The sequence below is a fragment of the Schistocerca gregaria genome, chromosome 9, assembly GCF_023897955.1.
Source record: "Schistocerca gregaria isolate iqSchGreg1 chromosome 9, iqSchGreg1.2, whole genome shotgun sequence".
Taxonomy (NCBI): domain Eukaryota; kingdom Metazoa; phylum Arthropoda; class Insecta; order Orthoptera; family Acrididae; genus Schistocerca; species Schistocerca gregaria.
The window spans coordinates 183,267,646-183,287,674 of record NC_064928.1 but is presented as its reverse complement, the minus strand read 5'-3'; the positions used below and the strand labels follow the sequence as shown (position 1 = coordinate 183,287,674).

At 44.3% G+C, this 20,029-nt stretch overlaps 1 protein-coding gene across 8 annotated transcripts in view; it reads right to left on the bottom strand.

Moving 5' to 3' along the window:
* LOC126291762 (YLP motif-containing protein 1-like) overlaps positions 1-20,029 on the bottom strand; it is a 362,461-nt gene that overhangs the window by 163,705 nt on the left and 178,727 nt on the right. For all 8 annotated transcript variants that reach the window (XR_007551862.1, XR_007551863.1, XR_007551864.1 and 5 more), the window contains exons 13-15: positions 18,235-18,360; positions 13,048-13,860; positions 108-228 (exon numbers count right to left, since the gene is read on the bottom strand). Coding sequence is in view for 5 of the 8 variants with exons in the window: in XM_049985443.1 (XP_049841400.1) it covers positions 108-228; positions 13,048-13,860; positions 18,235-18,360 (1,060 nt within the window). In the remaining 3 variants the exon portion in view is untranslated. The remainder of the gene's footprint in view (positions 1-107; positions 229-13,047; positions 13,861-18,234; positions 18,361-20,029) is intronic.

Here is a 20,029-nt window from a genome sequence, read left to right as displayed (position 1 = left end):
GATTATCTAAAGTACCAATACAAGTCCCTACCCATTCAGTATCCTACCAAACATAAATCTCTGCAAAGTTAACAAATGCTGTAAACATTCTTTAAATTGAAGCTTACCTTTCAGATTCTTCCCACCGTGACATTCTCTCTTTTACTCTGTCGTCTTTGCTCCTGTCATCGGCATCTCGTGGTGGCCTATCGCGCTCCCACCGCATATCCCGATCACGCTTTGCGTAATCTGCGGGCATAAGTAATAGTACTCCTACAGCTATGTCATGTAAAATTTGATTATAATTTCATGTATCACTTTTATTTTACATAGAGAATAAAAGGAATAGAAACTATTTTGAGAAAATCTGATGCACATAAAAAGCATGCATGAGCACGAAAAAACACACAACAAATAAACAGAAAAGTAAGTAATCTAAATTAAAAATATGAAAATTATAAATTTAGTTAATGTACAAGGACCGAAGGCTTTCTCAACAGCAACTGAAATAGGAGCAACCAGCTGCAAGACATCCATACATTCAAGACCAGAGAACTGGTGAAAATTAGCCTTACTCAACTCCACAAAACTGCGGCAGCACAGAGCAATAATCTTGCAAGTTTTGGTGCACAATGTATTACAAATTGCAGCTGCATCCCCCTAGTATAACAAAACCGCATCATCCTGGCATATACATCAACAATCTACCTTTATCCCTTACATAAGATATTCCTGCTCTGCTACAACAAATTCCTACAGCCCATCACCTACATTGAGACTCATGTTTAAGATTTGAAATCTGTATCTCATATTTGTGTTTTATCATGCTTCTCTGAGTACTCCTGCATTGGAACATAGTAAGTATTCCTTATTGATGTAATAATTTACCAACAGCCATATGTATTGTAGAAATTTATTTTATTTTATGAACTTCTATGTGCTACCAGTTTCGGCATTACATTGATGCCATAAATAAATTTCTGCAATACATATGGCTGTTGGTAAATTATTGCATCAAGAAGTTCATGCCAGCCATCGTCCCACGATCCATAATGGATCAAGGAAGATTAGTGAGTATTCTGTCAAATAAAACACAACACTTGAAACATTCTTTACTTGCTGAACAAGAGAGGCTCTCTGTCTCAGGATTTAATACTGTTTCTTATTTGAGCAAAAGAATTACTGACTTCATTTGTCACTGCTATCCCACTACTATTCTGCAGCCCAACTAGCTTACCTTAATGTTAATATTAACTGAATAAGGGAGATAAGGGTTTAATTTCCTGGCCATGACGAGATTATTAGAGGAGCACATATCTCAGATTGGAGGACAGATAGTGAAGTAAATAAGCCCCACCTTCTCAAAGGAATTATCCTAACAAGTACTTAGATTTACAGAAAAATATTTGCTGAAGAGGTTAAATTAGACACAGGTCCCGATAACACATACACCTACTAGATTTTGTGCTCTAGAGAAATTTTATACACTTGTGATGCTGCAGGCCTTTCCTGTTAAAATGTTAAGACCAGTACTTGAGAGATGAAGGGATGCAAGTCCAATTTCTACAGTTTCAATCTGAGACTGTACTGGTAATAACCGCCACACTGCTTCATTTGTGGAAGATAGGTGACAGGCCCATTCAACCCCTTTGACAATGTAGGTAGTGTTAAACACCACCTAGACCTGTGCAAAAGAGTGGAATGGAGTTGCCACCCTTGTTCAATAACTCAAGCAGTGTGTGGGCTATTATCACACTGGATACAAATCAAACTGCAGAAATAGGAATTGTACACCCTTACCTCTCGGGTATGCATATATCAGCTGAATTTTGCAAAACCACAATGCGGTTAGTCTTTCACACAAATATTTCTACACCTTTCATCTGACAGACCAGCAATCACTCATCCATTATACTGCAATTCAAATCGAGCTAGGTGACTTTGGTCACAGAACTGCAAAGCTATCCCATTACAGACACAGATATCAAACTACTTGTCACTGTTTTCATGAATTATGCAACTAGCCCTCCATTTCCAAGACAGAACAGCACACATCTGACATTCAATGCTATCTCATTAATTTAAAGCTAACAAAGCTCGACCTGCGAGTGATAGACAATGCTATAGAGAAATTCATAGCAGATGTAAAGACGAAACGTGCTGTTATTCCCACAACTGCTGTTTATAATGCTGATCAGTCAGGTTTTGTGAAAGAACTGCATGCACACCGCATTTTATCATTTCGAGGTGAAAAAAAAGACAGAGTTGTTGCCCAATCAATGAATGAAATGACACATTCATGTACAATAATGCCAGAGACACGTATGAGTGGTTTACTGTTTCCGCAGCTGTATATATGTCTTCAAGAACCACAAGGCAATTTAGAGACAAAAACAAAAAAAAGAATGGAGTGTTTAGTTGCAAAAAATCTTGTAATTGACATACCAAAATCGGGAAAAATGGGAAAGAATAATTTTCAACATTGCATTCTTACCAGCTGCAGAAACTAATTCATTGCTTTTGTTAGATTCATGGTCTGGACATAATGATACTTCCATTTGTGTGGAGGACGATGAAAAATCTGTAGATGTAATGTGGTTCAAGTGGCTCTGAGCACTATGGGACGTAACATCTATGGTCATCAGTCCCCTAGAACTTAGAACTACTTAAACCTAACTAACCTAAGGACATCACACAACACTCAGTCATCACGAGGCAAGATGTAATGTGGATTCCACCTGGAATTACTAGTGAATTCAACCTCTCAATAAAGAATTTTTTCAACAATGGAACTCATTTTTCAGGAAATTATCAGACAACATAATTTCCTATACCTCTCTCTCATTTCAGGTTTATCAGCGGAACAGTATTCTTAAGCTCCAGTTATTTGTGCATTACCAGTTTTCTTCACCACGCATTACGAATTCGATCAGATAAGCCTGGTATGCAGTGTAATATGCAGGACAATGGCCAGGACCATTTCTGACTTCATCCCAGTTCTGTCTAAATACAACTAGTGGTTATTGGGAGTGCCTGACTGCATCTTTTGTCTGGTGTACCTGGTGCAAGAAAAAAGTTTGTTTTTGTCATTCAATAGACACTTCACATTTTTGTGATGACTGCAGGGAATAAACAAAGAACTGTTTCACTGATAGTCAAATGTACAACATTCAAACATTACCATAAGGAATGGCCTACAGGAATTGTTATAAAATGTAGTATTGCATGACACATTTCATTTCAACAAATTACAAGTCCTCATTAATGGAAGTTGTCTACGACATCAAACACTGCCATGATTTTACTTTCTCTGCTAGCCACTTTTATCAGAATTGCATGTGCATGAATTGAACTGTTGATATGAAGTTATTAAAAAAACTGTGTAGTTTTCACTGGAGCAAACCAGCTAACAAGCATGAGCAAAAGAGAATTCTGTCTGGTGTGACTGGTGGGGCTCTTGCAGGTCTTTCAACTGGATCCCACTGCAGTCTCCCCAAGTTACCTAATTGGAAAATGGAGACCTGCAGTTTAACATGGAATCTGAACCACCCAAAAAGTAAAAACTAACACAGCATTCATAGGCTATGTTCGCTACCTCATGTTCTCTTCTATTCCCTCGAGTATAAACAATTCTACCCATACACAAGCAAATGGTAGTGAATTTTCTGCAAATACTCATTCACACGTGTTTGCTTCCATTCGCTCCATTGTAACCCAGGCTTTAAGTACTTAAAATTGGTGTCTGTGAACTCTAGATAATTCCAGTACGCAGCGCTGCATGAGTGACTCGCTGAGTCACACACTAGGCTGGCAGGGATGTACAAATGGTAGTTATAAGCTGTTCCTCATGTGGCAAAAAATGTGGAAAGTCCAACATTTTTACAAAATACTTGCAGTACCTCTTAGCAGATAAAATTTTGACAGTGCATTTCTTTCGTTGTCTTCTTCATGCACACAAATTTTGGGGTAGGTTTTGAAATGTCTTATTGGACCATTCCCTTATAAACCCACAGATTTTTCTCTGATAAGTGTGGTGTCACCGCCAGACACCACACTTACTAGGTGGTAGCCTTTAAATCGGCCGCGGTCCGTTAGTATACTTCCACCCGCGTGTCGCCACTATCAATGATTGCAGACCGAGCGCCGCCAGTCTCTCTAGACTTCCTAGCACTCGCCCCAGTTGTACAGCCGACTTTGCTAGCGATGGTTCACTGACTTCTACGCTCTCATTTGCCGAGACGATAGTTAGCATAGCCTTCAGCTACGTTATTTGCTACGACCTAGCAAGATGCCAGTATCCGTACTATTGATATTGTGAATCATGTACCATAAAGAGCGACGTTCTCCATGAATGGATTAAAGTTAAGTATTCCACCAGCTACATCCGTTTTTCTCACTTCTAATTCCCTTGTCATGTTCCAGACCTCACGCCAGCCTGCGTGAACTAAACCGCGTGCATATTGGCCTCCTTTAACCATACGGTTGGCTCTCCTGCCAACCACAACGTTGGCAACGAGGCAATACTGCATTCTTTTCTAAATTGCCCTGATTTACTTGTGTATTGGCTTAGCCACAATCTCCAGATGTACTGTCCGAATGTTATCACTTACAGAATCAGCAGACGCAGGCCTTACTGGATGCCCTTGGACAGCTCGTCCAGGGTCAACGTGCGATGCAAAACGATGCGGCAGCAGCCGCTTCACCGTCAACGCAGCCACAACACGCTGTTGCACCCACTTTTCAACCTTTTGATGCTGCACTGGAAAGCTGAACGGAGTGGTCACGCCAATTTGGATTCCATCTCGCCGCCTACAAAATTCAAGGTAACGAGCGGCAGCCTTTTTTATTATCGTCGGTCGGCGTGACCACGTACCGTGTGATAGTCAAATTATTTCCCCGACACGACGTAGCAACTCTGTCCTACGAAGAAATTTTGTCTGCATTAGATGCATATTTCAAAGAATCAGTCAATGTAGTTGCGAAACGGTATACCTTCTTCCGTACAAAACGTACGGCAGGTCAGACTAATCGGGAGTGGGTTGCAACCTTGAAAGGCCTTACTAGGGATTGTGCTTTTGAGTGTCAATGTGGACTCCCTTATTCAGATACTATGGTACGTGATGCAATTGCACAGAACGTTTCTGATGTTAATATAAGGGAACAGATTTTGAAACTTGTAAATCCTCCCTTCAACAAGTGATGGGCATATTGGATCGGCAGGACACACCTGACTTTGCTCAGGAATCATTTGAAACTTCGCCAGCAGTGTGTCACGTTAACCGGCCTGCCGGGCGAGCTGCACGGAACAGTAAACAGTCCTCGCGCCCGGCCGCGCCGCCGCCGCCAGGCTCTCAGCCACGTGTGCCACGCAGGCAAGCAAACGCAGTGATCAAATCATTCCCGCAGTGTGCTACTAAACATTCGCGTGAGAATTTCCTGTCACGCCAAGCTATTTGCTTTTATTGTAATAAAAAAGGACATGTTCAGAGTGTTTGTCAGAAAAAGCTCAGATCGGAAGCTCAACACCGTTCCAGGCCCTTTGCTTCGCGCCGGAATCGGAATCGAACCAAGAATACCCAGGCTCGCGAAACTTCGCCCATAGAAATTCGTGTAGTTCATTCAACTCCGCTCAGTGCCACTCTCTCTAACAGTGACTGTGTTCGTCCCAAAAATAGTGTGCGTCGACGTCGACGGAACTCCCGTCAAGTCGCAAGTGATTATGTACCAGTGTCAGTTCACGTTGCACGAGACAGTCGCTCTTGTCGTCAGCAGGACAATAAACTGTTTGTGGACTTGGACATTAACGGCAAAGTGATACCATTCCAGATCGATACCGGAGCTGCAGTTTCACTAATCAATCAAGACACTTACAAACTGCTGGGCACACCTCCGTTGCGTACCGCAAATGTTCAGTTAACAAGCTATTCCGGGCAACGTATCCCTGTGTTAGGACAGTGCAGCCTTCTTCCTACCTACAAAGGACAAACAAAACTTGTGTCATTTTACATCCTTCATTCTTCTTCTGCAGTGAGCTTGTTTGGTTTCGATTTATTTCAGTTGTTTCACTTGTCTATAGTAAATAAGGTCCTATCAGTGAACCAGACTGTGCCTTCAGACAGTGTTTCTCGTCTATGCGAAGAATTTGCAGACATTTTTGCACCGGGCCTCAGTTGCGCTAAGAACTATAAAGCACAATTGGAACTGAAATTAAACGCGCAAACGAAATTTTTCAGAGCGCTCAATGTTCCCCACGCATTGCGTGATGAAGTCGCAAAAACATTACACGATTTGGAATCACAAGGTGTAATTGAACGTGTGCAGGCTTCTCTCTGGGCATCACCCTTAGTAATTTTGCCAAAACCTTCCGGAAAATTGAGACTTTGTGTGGACTTCAAGGCAACAGTGAATCCACAACTAGTGATTGCAACTTTTCCTTTAGCCCGCCCGCAAGATCTTTTTGACAAACTGTGCCCGGGTAAATATTTTTCGAAGTTGAACCTCGCAGATGCGTACTTGTAAATACCGGTGGACGAAGAATCCCAGTGTGTTTTGGTGGTTAACACGCATCTTGGTTTGTATCAATTCAAATGACTGCCATTCGGGTGTGCATCTGCTCCTACATTGTTTCAGCAATATCTACAAACTGTTCGTGAGTCGGTCCCTACTGCAGCAAATTATCTGGACGATATTGTGATCTCCGGAAAGACGGAAGAAGAACATTTGGGCAATCTCAGAACATTATTTCAGGTCTTGCGACAAAATGGTCTTCGCTTGCGAAAGGACAAATGTGTGTTTTTTGCTCGGGACTTACCATACCTGGGACATGTAATCAATGCCCAAGGCATACATCCCAGTCCCACGCACCTTCGTGCCATTCAAGATTTGCCTTCGCCGCAGAATTTGAAGCAGCTACAGAGTGTACTGGGAAAAATCAACTATTCTAATAAATATATTCCGCATGCATCTTCCATTTCAGCTCCGCTTCATCGCTTATGCCGTAAAGGTGTTCCGTTCGTCTGGACGACGGAATGCGAACGCACCTTTCGCCAGTTGAAATTGGCATTGCTTTCCAGTACTTGCCTTACGCCATTCGATCCCCAGAAGCCCCTCTTGTTGATAGTGGATGCATCGGATTTCGGGATCGGTGCTGTGCTTGCGCACAAAGATGGATCGCATGATCGCCCTATTGCCTTTGCGTCCAAATTGCTCTCGTCTGCTCAAAGAAATTATTCACAGATCGAGAAAGAAGCGTTGACTCTCGTATTTGGTGTTACAAAGTTTCATGATTTCTACTATGGTCGTCACTTTACCATAATCACAGACCACAAACCTTTGACATCGCTTTTTCATCCGACCAAGCCTGTACCTCCACGTACAGCGCAGAAATTCATTCGCTGGTCTATTTTTCTCTCGCAGTACCGCTAAGATATCTTGTATCGGTCCACTCCTAAGCACGGAAACGCCGATGCGTTGTTCCGCTTGCTGTTGCTGAGGATAGGGCATTCAATTCCTCCAAACTTGCTTGCATATTCATTGATGCGGAAACCGATGACGTGGTCGAATGGTTTCCGATTGATTTTCGTCGTGTAGCTACAGCCACAGCTCCCGACCCTGTCCTTGCTCCCGTTCTGCGTTTTGTTGCTACGCAATGGCCCTTGTTAAAGTCACGGATCGGAGACCCGTTGGTTCGCCGATTTTTTGCCCACAAGGAGAGACTTTTTGTACGACGTGGTGTTTTGCTGTTGCCTTCTGATAATGATCAGTCCAGGGTCGTGGTCCCACGTTCGTTCCAGTCCTCTGTCTTACAGCTTCTCCACCAAGGACATTGGGGTATAGCGAGAACGAAACAATTCGGAATCGATGCCGCGATTACGAATATGTGCTCTTCTTGCATGGTGTGTGCCGAACAACAATCAGCACCACTGTGGAAATTCTTTGCATGGCCAAAAGCCACTTTCCCTTGGCAACGCGTAGACATCGATTTTGCTGGTCCATTCTGGAATGCTCGATGGTTGGTTGTGGTAGATTCATTCAGTAATTTTCCTTTTGTTGTCCGGATGTCGTCCACGATGTCATCTGCCACCATCCAAGCGTTATCCGCTATTTTTTGCATTGAAGGTCTTCCACAGACTATTGTTTCCGACAATGGCACCACAATTCATGTCCGCAGAATTTCAGTCATTCTGCAAGGCCACTGGTATTCAACATCTGACGTCCGTGCCATTTTCGCCACAGTCAAACGGTGCCACTGAACGATTGGTCAGGACTTTCAAGTCACAGATGTTGAAGTTGAAAGAGTCGCTTCTCGGGAGGACGCGTTATTGCTCTTTTTGTCCTCGTATCGCTCTCAGCCCCGAGATGGTCGCTCGCCTGCTGAGTTGCTCCATGGTCGTCATCATCGAACCTTGATGTCTTTGCTACATCCGCTGCATCAGGTTCCTGTGCAGCGGCAGACACCTGCTTTTGCTCCCGGCGACATTGTCTACTATCGCCAATATCGAGGTTCAAGGCGTTGGCTCGAAGGGCGCATTCTTCGCTGCCTCGGCAGCGCTATGTATCTGGTTTTGGGGGTCTCTGGTGAGGTGCGTCAGCATCTCAATCAGCTGCGCCTCTGTCGTCGCACGGGATCTGCTGCTCGCTGTCTGCTTTCAGCGACGGTGCCGTCCGGTCAGCGCCCTGGAGACCCATCTACTGGCACACCTCAGCCCCAGGTGTTACCGACGCTGCCTTCCATTTTGCCCCATGGTGACGCACCGCCGCCACCGCTGCCGCTACCTGTTCTCCCGCCGGCGACACCCGCAGTGGACGCGTCGCTGCAACCGCTGTGTGCCTTCCTGGGTGACGCACCGCCGATCGCTTCCCGGGACCAGTTGTCCTCCGACATGGAACTCTTGCCCGCTCCGGACCATGTGTCGTCTTCGCCCGTCGGGTGCCCTGGCCCGATGGAGGTCGACCCTTCGGCCCCTTCTGTCTCTGTACGGGCGCATGCACTGCATGTTGGTGTGCACCCTGGAGCATGTTTTCAGGCGTTTCCTAGCTCCACGCTGTCCGAATGGCAGGGTGCGGGTGGCACAGCCTCGCCTGTTGTTAGGCTCCCCACCTCATTGCATACGTCAACATGCGGTCCTCCCCATGGCGGGCAGAAGCCTTATGCCACAACCGTACGCCGATTTGCGGGGGAGGAATGTGATGTCTGGCAGTGGTAGCCTTTAAATCAGCCGCGGTCCGTTAGTATACTTCCACCCGCGTGTCGCCACTATCAATGATTGCAGACCGAGCGCCGCCAGTCTCTCTAGACTTCCTAGCACTCGCCCCAGTTGTACAGCCGACTTTGCTAGCGATGGTTCACTAACTTCTACGCTCTCATTTGCCGAGACGATAGTTAGCATAGCCTTCAGCTACGTTATTCGCTAGGACCTAGCAAGGTGCCAGTATCCGTACTATTGATATTGTGAATCATGTACCATAAAGAGCGACGTTCTCCATGAATGGATTAAATTTAAGTATTCCACCAGCTACATCCGTTTTTCTCACTTCTAATTCCCTTGTCATGTTCCAGACCTCACGCCAGCCTGCGTGAGCTAAACCGCGTGCATATCAGCCTCCTTTAACCATACGGTTGGCTCTCCTGCCAACCACAACAATAAGCATAGTGTTTCTGTTTCATGAGTATTAGGATGATGATGATGGTGTTGATGACTATGATGATTCACTCATCTCTTCGTAGGTGCCAACAGTAGATAGCATCACCATGAAATATTTTGAAGAATGGAAAAGAGAGGTGAAAAAGAACAAGAAGATAAAGAACCAGTTGTGCCAAGCAGCAGAGAAGGAAGGTATTAACTTTTGAGGTAGTGAGGTGGTGATAATGTGTTTGATGCATTGTATACTGTGGAGAGACGTGCAGTTAGAAAGAAAAAAAAAATTAATTATTTCAGATTTCTTTTTAAACAGGCAAAATTTAAATCATTTTACATTCATATTTTGAACAAAAAACAGTAAAAGTAATTTACTCATATTCACTTGTTGTGTTTCCAATGCTTTCTTGTATTTTACACTTTTTTGGGTTAGTCCACAGGAAAGTGTAAAAAGGGGATGTTACTACATACATGTTCTATACTTAACAATACTCGGAAACCTAATCATCAAAGACGATTTTTTAAAAAGTTTTGAGAACTACATTACATTGCTGTGTGAAATTTGTGTCTAGGGACAAATCTGAAAATCCTGTCAAGTACAAATAGACTCAGAGAAAGCCAAGCTGTAAGACTCCCTCAAAAGACATACTAACTGATTGACAATAGAAGGGAAAGGACAGATTTGCTACCTACTGTAAAGACGACACATAGAGTTGCAGACAGACACAATGAAAAGACTGTAACAGTCTTTTTGTAGGGCCTGTCAGTCATCTTTATGATGAGTATAAATCTATCCTTTTCCTTATATTTTTAATATTCCAACACAGAATTCCCATTCTTTGACCAATAATATTAACAAACGCTAAGAGCTTCATAAAAGTATACACTCCTGGAAACTGAAATAAGAACACCGTGAATTCATTGTCCCAGGAAGGGGAAACTTTATTGACACATTCCTGGGGTCAGATACATCACATGATCATACTGACAGAACCACAGGCACATAAGACACAGGCAACAGACCATGCACAATGTCGGCACTAGTACAGTGTATATCCACCTTTCGCAGCAATGCAGGCTGCTATTCTCCCATGGAGACGATCGTAGAGATGCTGGATGTAGTCCTGTGGAACGGCTTGCCATGCCATTTCCACCTGGCGCCTCAGTTGGACCAGCGTTCGTGCTGGACGTGCAGACCGCGTGAGACGACGCTTCATTCAGTCCCAAACATGCTCAATGGGGGACAGATCCGGAGATCTTGCTGCCCAGGGTAGTTGACTTACACCTTCTAGAACACGTTGGGTGGCACGGGATACATGCGGACGTGCATTGTCCTGTTGGAACAGCAAGTTCCCTTGCCAGTCTAGGAATGGTAGAACGATGGGTTCGATGACGGTTTGGATGTACCGTGCACTATTCAGTGTCCCCTCGACGATCACCAGAGGTGTACGGCCAGTGTAGGAGATCGCTCCCCACACTATGATGCCGGGTCTTGGCCCTGTGTGCCTCGGTCGTATGCAGTCCTGATTGTGGCGCTCACCTGCACGGCGCCAAACACGCATACGACCATCATTGGCACCAAGGCAGAAGCGACTCTCATCGCTGAAGACGACACGTCTCCATTCGTCCCTCCATTCACGCCTGTCGCGACACCACTGGAGGCGGGCTGCACGATGTTGGGGCGTGAGCGGAAGACGGCCTAACGGTGTGCGGGACCGTAGTCCCACTTCATGGAGACGGTTGCGAATGGTCCTCGCCGATACCCCAGGAGCAACAGTGTCCCTAATTTGCTATGAAGTGGCGGTGGGGTCCCCTACGGCACTGCGTAGGATCCTACGGTCTTGGCGTGCATCCGTGCGTCGCTGCGGTCCGGTTCCAGGTCGACGGGCACGTGCACCTTCCGCCGACCACTGGCGACAACATCGATGTACTGTGGAGACCTCACGCCCCACATGTTGAGCAATTCGGCGGTACGTCCACCCGGCCTCCCGCATGCCCACTATACGCCCTCGCTCAAAGTCCGTCAACTGCACATACGGTTCACGTCCACGCTGTCGCGGCATGCTACCAGTGTTAAAGACTGCGATGGAGCTCCGTATGCCACGGCAAACTGGCTGTCACTGACGGCAGTGGTGCACAAATGCTGCGCAGCTAGCGCCATTCGACGGCCAACACCGCAATTCCTGGTGTGTCCGCTGTGCCGTGCGTGTGATCATTGCTTGTACAGCCCTCTCGCAGTGTCCGGAGCAAGTATGGTGGGTCTGACACACTGGTGTCAATGTGTTCTTTTTTCCATTTCCAGGAGTGTAGTTTTCCTGCACAGTACAAACAAAAATGTTTACAGGAACACAAATATTTTTAGATGTGCTTAATTTTAGTTCACTTGGGTGAATTTGGTTGTGCCTCTTTCCTCAGGAGCAGAGGGTAAGTACAGTGGCCACTATGGGGTTCAGAAGATTTCAGATGTGGAATGTTTTATTGGTTGATTTCTAGTACTGACAATGCAAAGGTGCAAGTAAATCGTGCCAATCATCAATGGTACACATTTTAAACTGAAGAACAAGGATTCATGAATGCACATTAGAGAGACTGTCATCTTCAAAAGCAATACATATTTGTTGCAAGGAGTACAAAATTAAATTAAGGCTGTTGTAATACACCACAATGAGCAGAAGAAAATTGGCATTTGAAACATTTAACATAAATTTTCGATTGTGTCTCATACTGCGTAACACATTTAAATACAAGTAGAATTAATGTTATCGATCAGTTGCTCATCCACTCACATGGACAAGACAACAACATTTTCTCAGATGATTGCAACGACACAACTTTGAGATCATAGAGGGCGGCAGCAATCTGAAGCAGATAATAGTCAACAAAAAGTGTTCCGAATGTTGCCGATATTTAAAGATCACTACTGGGAAGCTGGCAGCCAACTAACTGCACTCTGCCTACAATTAGTACATTTGATGCTCATAACATATTTATATATGTAGGTTATCAATTAGTAATAAGATCGGTAGATATGTGGCCTGAGATGATATCACACAATGACTGTATTTTCAACAACTGCTCTAATTTCTAAGTACAAACAAATACATTTTATTCCCTGAAAATAATTTTTTTTAAAGTAACAGTAGAAAAGATAAACCGCAAGTGAGTTCTAGACTTACTTAATAGTCCCTTGCCATTTGCACAGCTAGAGACACGTGTGTGGGATACAAAAGGTTCTAATTTGTTAAAAACCATTAGCAATGTGAACAAAGTACAAATAGCAAAGCTAGGATGTGAGGCTGTCGATGCCATCGGTATCTCGTCCATGCTCAGGCATAAAAGTCAAAGTATTAAAACTCTATTGATATACAAAACATAACATTGTACATCTATAGCACAAAATACTCGGAATAAAAGATGTGAACAGACTTACCGTCCCGGTCCCGGTCCCGGTCTCTGCCGCGGTCCCTCTCTCTGTCCCGGTCCCGGTCCCTCTCCCTCTCCCAGTCCCTGTCCCTGTCCCTGTCTCTCTCCCTCTCCCTGTCCCTGTCTCTGTCCCTCTCCCTGTCTCTGTCTCTGTCCCTATCCCGCTCGCGGTCCCGGTCCCTGTCGCGCTCTCTGTCCCTGTCGCGCTCTCTGTCGCGGCTTAGCCTGTCCCTCTCCCTCTCACGTTCCCTGTCCCTGTCTCTCTCCCTGTCCCTATCCCTGTCCCTGTCCCTGTCCCTGTCTCTGTCCCTGTCCCTATCCCTATCCCGCTCACGGTCTCTGCTCTCGCGGTCCCGGTCGGAGCCATGCCATTCCCTCTCTCTGGTCCCAAAAAATCTGCTCTCTTCTTCCGTTCTGCCTGCAAGAAACCTATTATCCTGGTCACCTCGGCTGCTGGGAAACCTACCATCCTGGTCGCCTCGGCTGCTAGGGAACCTACTGTCCTGGTCACCTCGACCGCTGGGAAACCTAATATCCTGGTCACCTCGACTGCCGGGAAACCTACTGTCCTGGTCGCCTCGGTTGCCAGGAAACCTGGAGTCCTGGTCACCACGGCTGCCGGGAAACCTGTTGTCCTGATCGCCTCGACTGCTGGGAAACCAGTTATCTTTTTCAGTTCGGCCACTCGGGAACAGATTGGCCTGATCACCTACGGCACTAGGAAATCTGTTATCACGATCAGTTCTGTTACCAAAGAACCTGTTATCTTGATCAGCTCTGTTGGCACGGAATGTCGGTTCGTCACTGCGTCGCCAGCCATCTGAGTAAAGAACACAATTTTGTAAATGTAATCCAACACAACATGTGTAATTTAACTTACAATGAACATAATCAATTATTGACAATACAATGTAAATGGATACATAAAAATCTGCTCACCAAGTGATGGCAGCAGAAAACACACACACACACACACACACACACACACACACACACACACACACACACAAAAGGGTTTAACTTTTACAAGATTTTGGAGTCAGTGGCTCCTCCTTCTGGCAGGAGAGTTGAAGGGGAAGGAAGAGGGGTGAAGGAAAATGACTGGAGAGGTTTAGGGACAGGGGTACAGTTCAGAAAAGTCACTCAGGGAACCCCAACAATCAGTCTTTCCTTCTAATCCTGTCTGGTAAGTCTCCCCCGACCTGGGGTTCTGGGTCACTTTCCTGGACTGTACCCCTTTCCCTAAAACTCTCCAGTCCTTTTCCTTCATCACTCCTCTTTCTCCTTCAACTCTCCTGCTAGAAAGAGCAGCCACTGGCTCTGAAAATTTCTGAAAGTTAAACCCTTTGTGTATGTTTCCTCCTGCCGGCACTTGATAAGTAGTTTTTTTATACATGCATTTACATTATATTCAACTTACTTAGAATGATGAAATAACAAAGTCTACAAAAGTAATTCTAAATTGAACGCACTAGTATCACTCACAATACATATAATTGTCAGTACCGACTCAAAAATTTACAGTGTGCCCAGAATTATACCTATTTGGTCAATAACAGTACATCGAAGGTCAATTTGAACACCACACAGCGTATTATTAGCAATGGCCCTATTGGGGGTGATCAGTCCATACTTTCCTCTGAGCATTAAATGGATTGACAAAGTCAATTATGGACCTCTAACGTAATTTTCAGTGCCAATAATGATAAAATTTAGCATTTTTCCAAGTATACAAAAAGTTCCAGTGGTGTAACTCCCTTTAACTACCAAACAAAATTCTACACCAAACCACAGGCTGAATGACTATTTATACACTGGCCATTTATCCATCAAATCCTATTTCACACTTCACAGAGATCAATGCTGACAGCTATATTTCAATACTGAAAATTTGAAACAACATTAACCAGACTGTTCCGGGACCTTTTTAAAAAAAATGTAGTTTTTTCTCTGTGCAACTAGTATGTCAATGTAAGATCAGGATGGATTAATGGCAATATTGTGAAAAGGGCAGACACAACAAAAAGACATCCAGAACAAGGAGCCACTGGCTCTGAAAGATTGTAAAATTTAAACCCTTTTGTGGGTGCCTTCTGCTGCCACCACTTGGTGAGCAGATGGCGCGTGCTTGTGCAAGCAAGGAAGACAGACAGCAGCCTTTGCCACTATATCGGCTGCCTCGATTCCGCAGATACCAACACACCCTGGGATCCAGAAGAATGCTACAGAATGTCGAGTATGTGGAGGCAGTCCTGAATAACGTGGAACAGAGGGTGGACGGGATAAAGAGCTTGGAGGTTGAGAAGGGAGCTGAGTGAATCCAACCATATAACATACAGTATCCGCTAATGGCAATGGATGTATTGGATAGTCTGGAGAACAGCGTAAAGCTCCGCAGTGAAAAACCGAACACTGGTCGGGAAGCCGAAATTTAAAAGGGGTGTCACCAACAATATGGGCACTCCCGAGACCAAAGGTGGTCTTGGAGCCATCATTGTAAATAAAAGTGGCACCCTCAATTCATTTGCGTGCATGGAGCAGAAAATGCCCGGCGATAAACTAGAGGGGAGGCACTATCCTTGGGAAGCTGACAAAGGTCACGGAGAAGGCACGTCCTGGTACGAAGCCAAGGTGGAGTCACACCCCCACTTGTCAAGAAAGTTTAAGGAAATTGGAAGCAGTTCACTGAAGTGGACTCCTGTTGGTAGTAGAGAGGAAGGGCGGCCTGCATACCCTAAATCCAACGAGGCGTCGAAAAAAAGGGCATGAGTCAGGTAAGCACGCATGGAAGACAGATGACTAGCATAACATCTGAGGAGGACAACTCACTGATTGGACTGTGGAGGTTCAGCAGTCTCAGAATAAAGGCCCTCCAAGGGGTCTGGCATAGAAAGCTCCAGACGCTAAATCCACGGTGGTGGACAGAGTCTAAATGCCCAACAATAGATGGTCATGCAGAGGAGTAAACTATGCTTCCATAGTCCAATTTCGAGTGCACTAAGGCATGATATAGGTGGAGGAGGACCAATCTGTCTGCTGCCCAGGAGGTACCAGTCAGAACATGGACACTGTTGAGGGATAGCAGACAGCGAGCCAAAAGATATGAAATGTGGGAAGACCAGCACAGTTTTCTGTCGAACGGAAGTCCCACGAATTTGGCAACATCAACGAACAGAAGGGTATCAGGGCCTAGATGTAGAGAAGGAGGATAAAATTCCACAAAAATTTACACAGGCGGTATTACTGGGAAAAAATCGGAAGCCGGTTTGGAGTAGATCAAGACTGCCTTGAAGACACTGTTCGAGAAGGCTGGTCCATTAGAGTTGTAGTAGATCGCAAAATTGTCAACAAAGAGGGAGCCCGAGATATCAGGAACGAGACAATCCATAACTGGATTTATGGCAATGGCAAACAATACAACACTTAGCACAGAGGCCTGGGGCACCCCGTTTAGTGTTCACCTGTACCTTAAATGTGTGCTCTGTCATAAATTCATGGATGAAAATGGGTAGCTGACCTTGAAAGCCTGAAGAGAACAGTGTGCAGAGGGTGCCTGTCTGCCACAAGGTATTGCATGCCCTCTCCAGATCAAAAAATATTGCTACTGTTTGGAGTTTCCTAGGAAAGTTGTTCATGTTATATAAGTGGAGAGAGCAGCTAGATGGTCAATTACAGAATGATGATGATGGGAAATGTGAAGAGCATGTTTACACTCACATATTGTATCACGGTGAACCTCGTTCCATCAAGGAACATGGGGGCACCGGGGCAAAGGGGAGGTATGGAGTATTGAATGTTCTGCGGCTGTAAGAATAACTTCCATAAAATGAGTGACCTGATCGTCGATGCTGAAACTGATGGTCATCAAATGTTGCTAGAGAGGAGAAAAGTGTCCAATCGGCTTGAGAAAACTTCCAGCATCTTGGGCGCATAGATGGCAGTTGTGGCTGTAATCGAAGGACACATGGAAAATGGTCACTCGAGTGGATATCAGCAAGAGCAAACCCTTTACAGTGCTGAGCTGTGCACTGAACATTTCATGGGTTACCTGGCTGAAAACATAATCCATCAAGCACTTCAACTTCTCCATAGAAAAGTCAGTTACATGCAAAAATGCTCCAACTCACTTCACTTCACTCACTTTTAATAATTATATCTTTTGCCACCGTTATTGCATAACTTGTAATCTTTGAAAGAAGTAAAATAAACATGAAACACTAATGTTGAAACTTGATCTTTTTTGTCTCTGTTCCCTTTAAGATATATCAATCACGTATGTGGAAGTAAAATTTTAAATAATGGCATAAATCCAGAATGAGATTTTCACTCTGCAGCGGAGTGTGCGCTGATATGAAACTTCCTGGCAGATTAAAACTGTGTGCCCGACCGAGACTCGAACTCGGGACCTTTGCCTTTCGCGGGCAAGTGATACCGGCAGAAGTGAGTGAGTACCGGGAGGGGTGCTTCGGTAGCTCAGATGCTAGAGCACTTGCCTGCGAAAGGCAAAGGTCCCGAGTTCGAGTCTCGGTCGGGCACACAGTTTTAATCTGCCAGGAAGTTTCAGTGGAATAAATGGTTGATCTTTTGGGACTGATATTTTTCTATGTGGTTGGTACGCAGTGTTAAAGTTTTGAATGAGAGTCTGATGCTCTGTAATTTAAGAAATTCATCGCACATCCTCACACGTAACATAGTTCATCTTGCATAAATAGAAATTTACTTTGAAATTAATGCTTCTCAAACCACCATTTGCAATATTTTCCTGCAGCCTGTTACAAATGATAACAGTTGTGACGTTATGCTCATCAAAACAAGGCTCACGAGAAAGATGTATCAAAAGCAGTTTGTTGTTATGAAGTGTTGCATAGCCTTTCACACATTTTGCTGTCGGCAGATGCTTGTGTGTGTAGTGTATTTTTTTTTTCTTTTCAACTAAAATTTTATTTTGGTGTTATTATCTCATTTATGTTTAACTGCTGCAGTATTATTCTGCAGTAGCAGGCTTAAAAAACTTCTTTGTTAGAGTATCAGTTCATCCAAGGGAGGGGGGGAGAGGGGGAGACCATATCTGTGTAAGAATGCATTCTTGCCCCCACTTACTTTCCAACTCTTTAGCAAAGTGTACACTATGTGGATTACATGTGACTACAAAACTGTGTGCCAGACATGGACTCCAACCTCATCAACAACTCACCTGGAGGAGCAGCAGTGGCAGGAGCAGGACCAGGTGTAGGAGCAGAGCCAGCTCTTCTCGAGCCGTGGCCATAGTCAAATGTCTGCACTGGCTCAGAAAACTGGGTAGGCTTCGTACCCGCAGCATCTGCAGATAGGAAAAAAGCTCCGCCTTAATATTACTCTTTGATATGTACAATTTCTTTTCCATTAGATAATCTGTCAACTGCTTTGGAAAGATACTGTCTTATATTCCACACTTTTGTGTTTTTGGGCACACTTCTTATCAATTTCAAACCAGCATACTGAAGTCCTCGAAAAAGGACTGCCAGACATGAGAGAGTGGGGGATACGGTTATCAGCTATTTCTTCTTACATGTGCACAGATGCATTTTGTATACAATGAACATACACAGCGAGAATCTAACATTGTGTGCAGCGTTATTCCTTGCACACTAACAGCACAAAAATGTATGTAACAAAATTTTGTCTCATGCATATTTTCAGTTGAAAATAGACAGAGAATAAGGAAACTTGGCAATACCGTAATCTTGGTTTGTACCAAGTATCTTCACTGAATACTGAGAAGCTATGCTGCCTAGTTAGTGCAGTGGGTAGAGTTTCACATTAGTATGCTCGAGGGTTGGTGGGTTTGATTCTGCATGTAGGTGTGAATCGCCTCTAGACTGCACAATTCTAAACATTACACAACAGCAGGTCTCATACAAAATGTGCAATTATTCGATATGAACTTTCAAAAATGTTTTTTGCCTTCAAATGTTTCTCTGTTTTCTTTCATGCCTTCCGTTACCACTAGAATGGCAGTTTCTGCCATTCCTAAAATAGCAGAAAGGGTACATTTTCATATTTGACTAAAAAGGTACTTAATTTCTCTGTTTTCTTTCATGCCTTCCCTTACCACTAGAATGGCAGTTTCTGCCATTCCTAAAATAGCAGAAAGGGTACATTTTCATATTTGACTAAAAAGGTACTTAATTTTAATGTATGTTAATTCACAAGGTTTTGCAAGTTATAAAAACAATTATTTAACAAGATAATTACAAGGGTTGAATGAAAAGTAATGCCTCCACCTTCATTAATTGGGTTTGGATGGGAATATTTTAACAAATCAAATGCAGAAATAATCCTTAGAATGTGACCTTTAATTACCAATATTCACTTTTCCACATAATCACCAGCCAATTGGATACTATTTCGGCCACTGATGAATAAGTTTTCTGAAGCCGCCACGAAAGAAGTCGACACACTGTTTCCACAACCAGAGTCTCACTCTTCTCTCAACATCTTCATCAGAAGCATGGTGATGTCCCTGTAGATCGTATTTCATTATCAGGAACAGACGCAAGTCAGACAGTGCTAAATCTGGACTGTACGGAGGATGCCGTACAGTGTTGAGATTCGATCTCTGAAGTTCTGCTATGGTGGCACATGAAGTGTGTGCTTTGGCATTGTCATGCTGCAGGAAAACATTTCCCTTTTCTTTTCAGACCATTGTTAGCCATCGTTTTAGAGTTCGCAGTGTTGTGATGTAACACTCTGAATTTATTGTTGTTCCACAACATGGATAACACCATCTGCATCCCACAACACTGTGGCCATGATTTTTCCAGCCGAGGGCTGCGTCCTGAATTTCTTTTTTTGGGCGAGTCTTTGTGTTGATATTCCATAGACTGACGTTTCATCTCCGGGTTGTAATGGTGTACCCACATTTTGTTTCCTACCACAATTGAATGGAGAAAGGCATCACCTTCATTCTCGTAAAGCGAGAGGAGTTCCTGGAAAATTTCAAGTCTGTG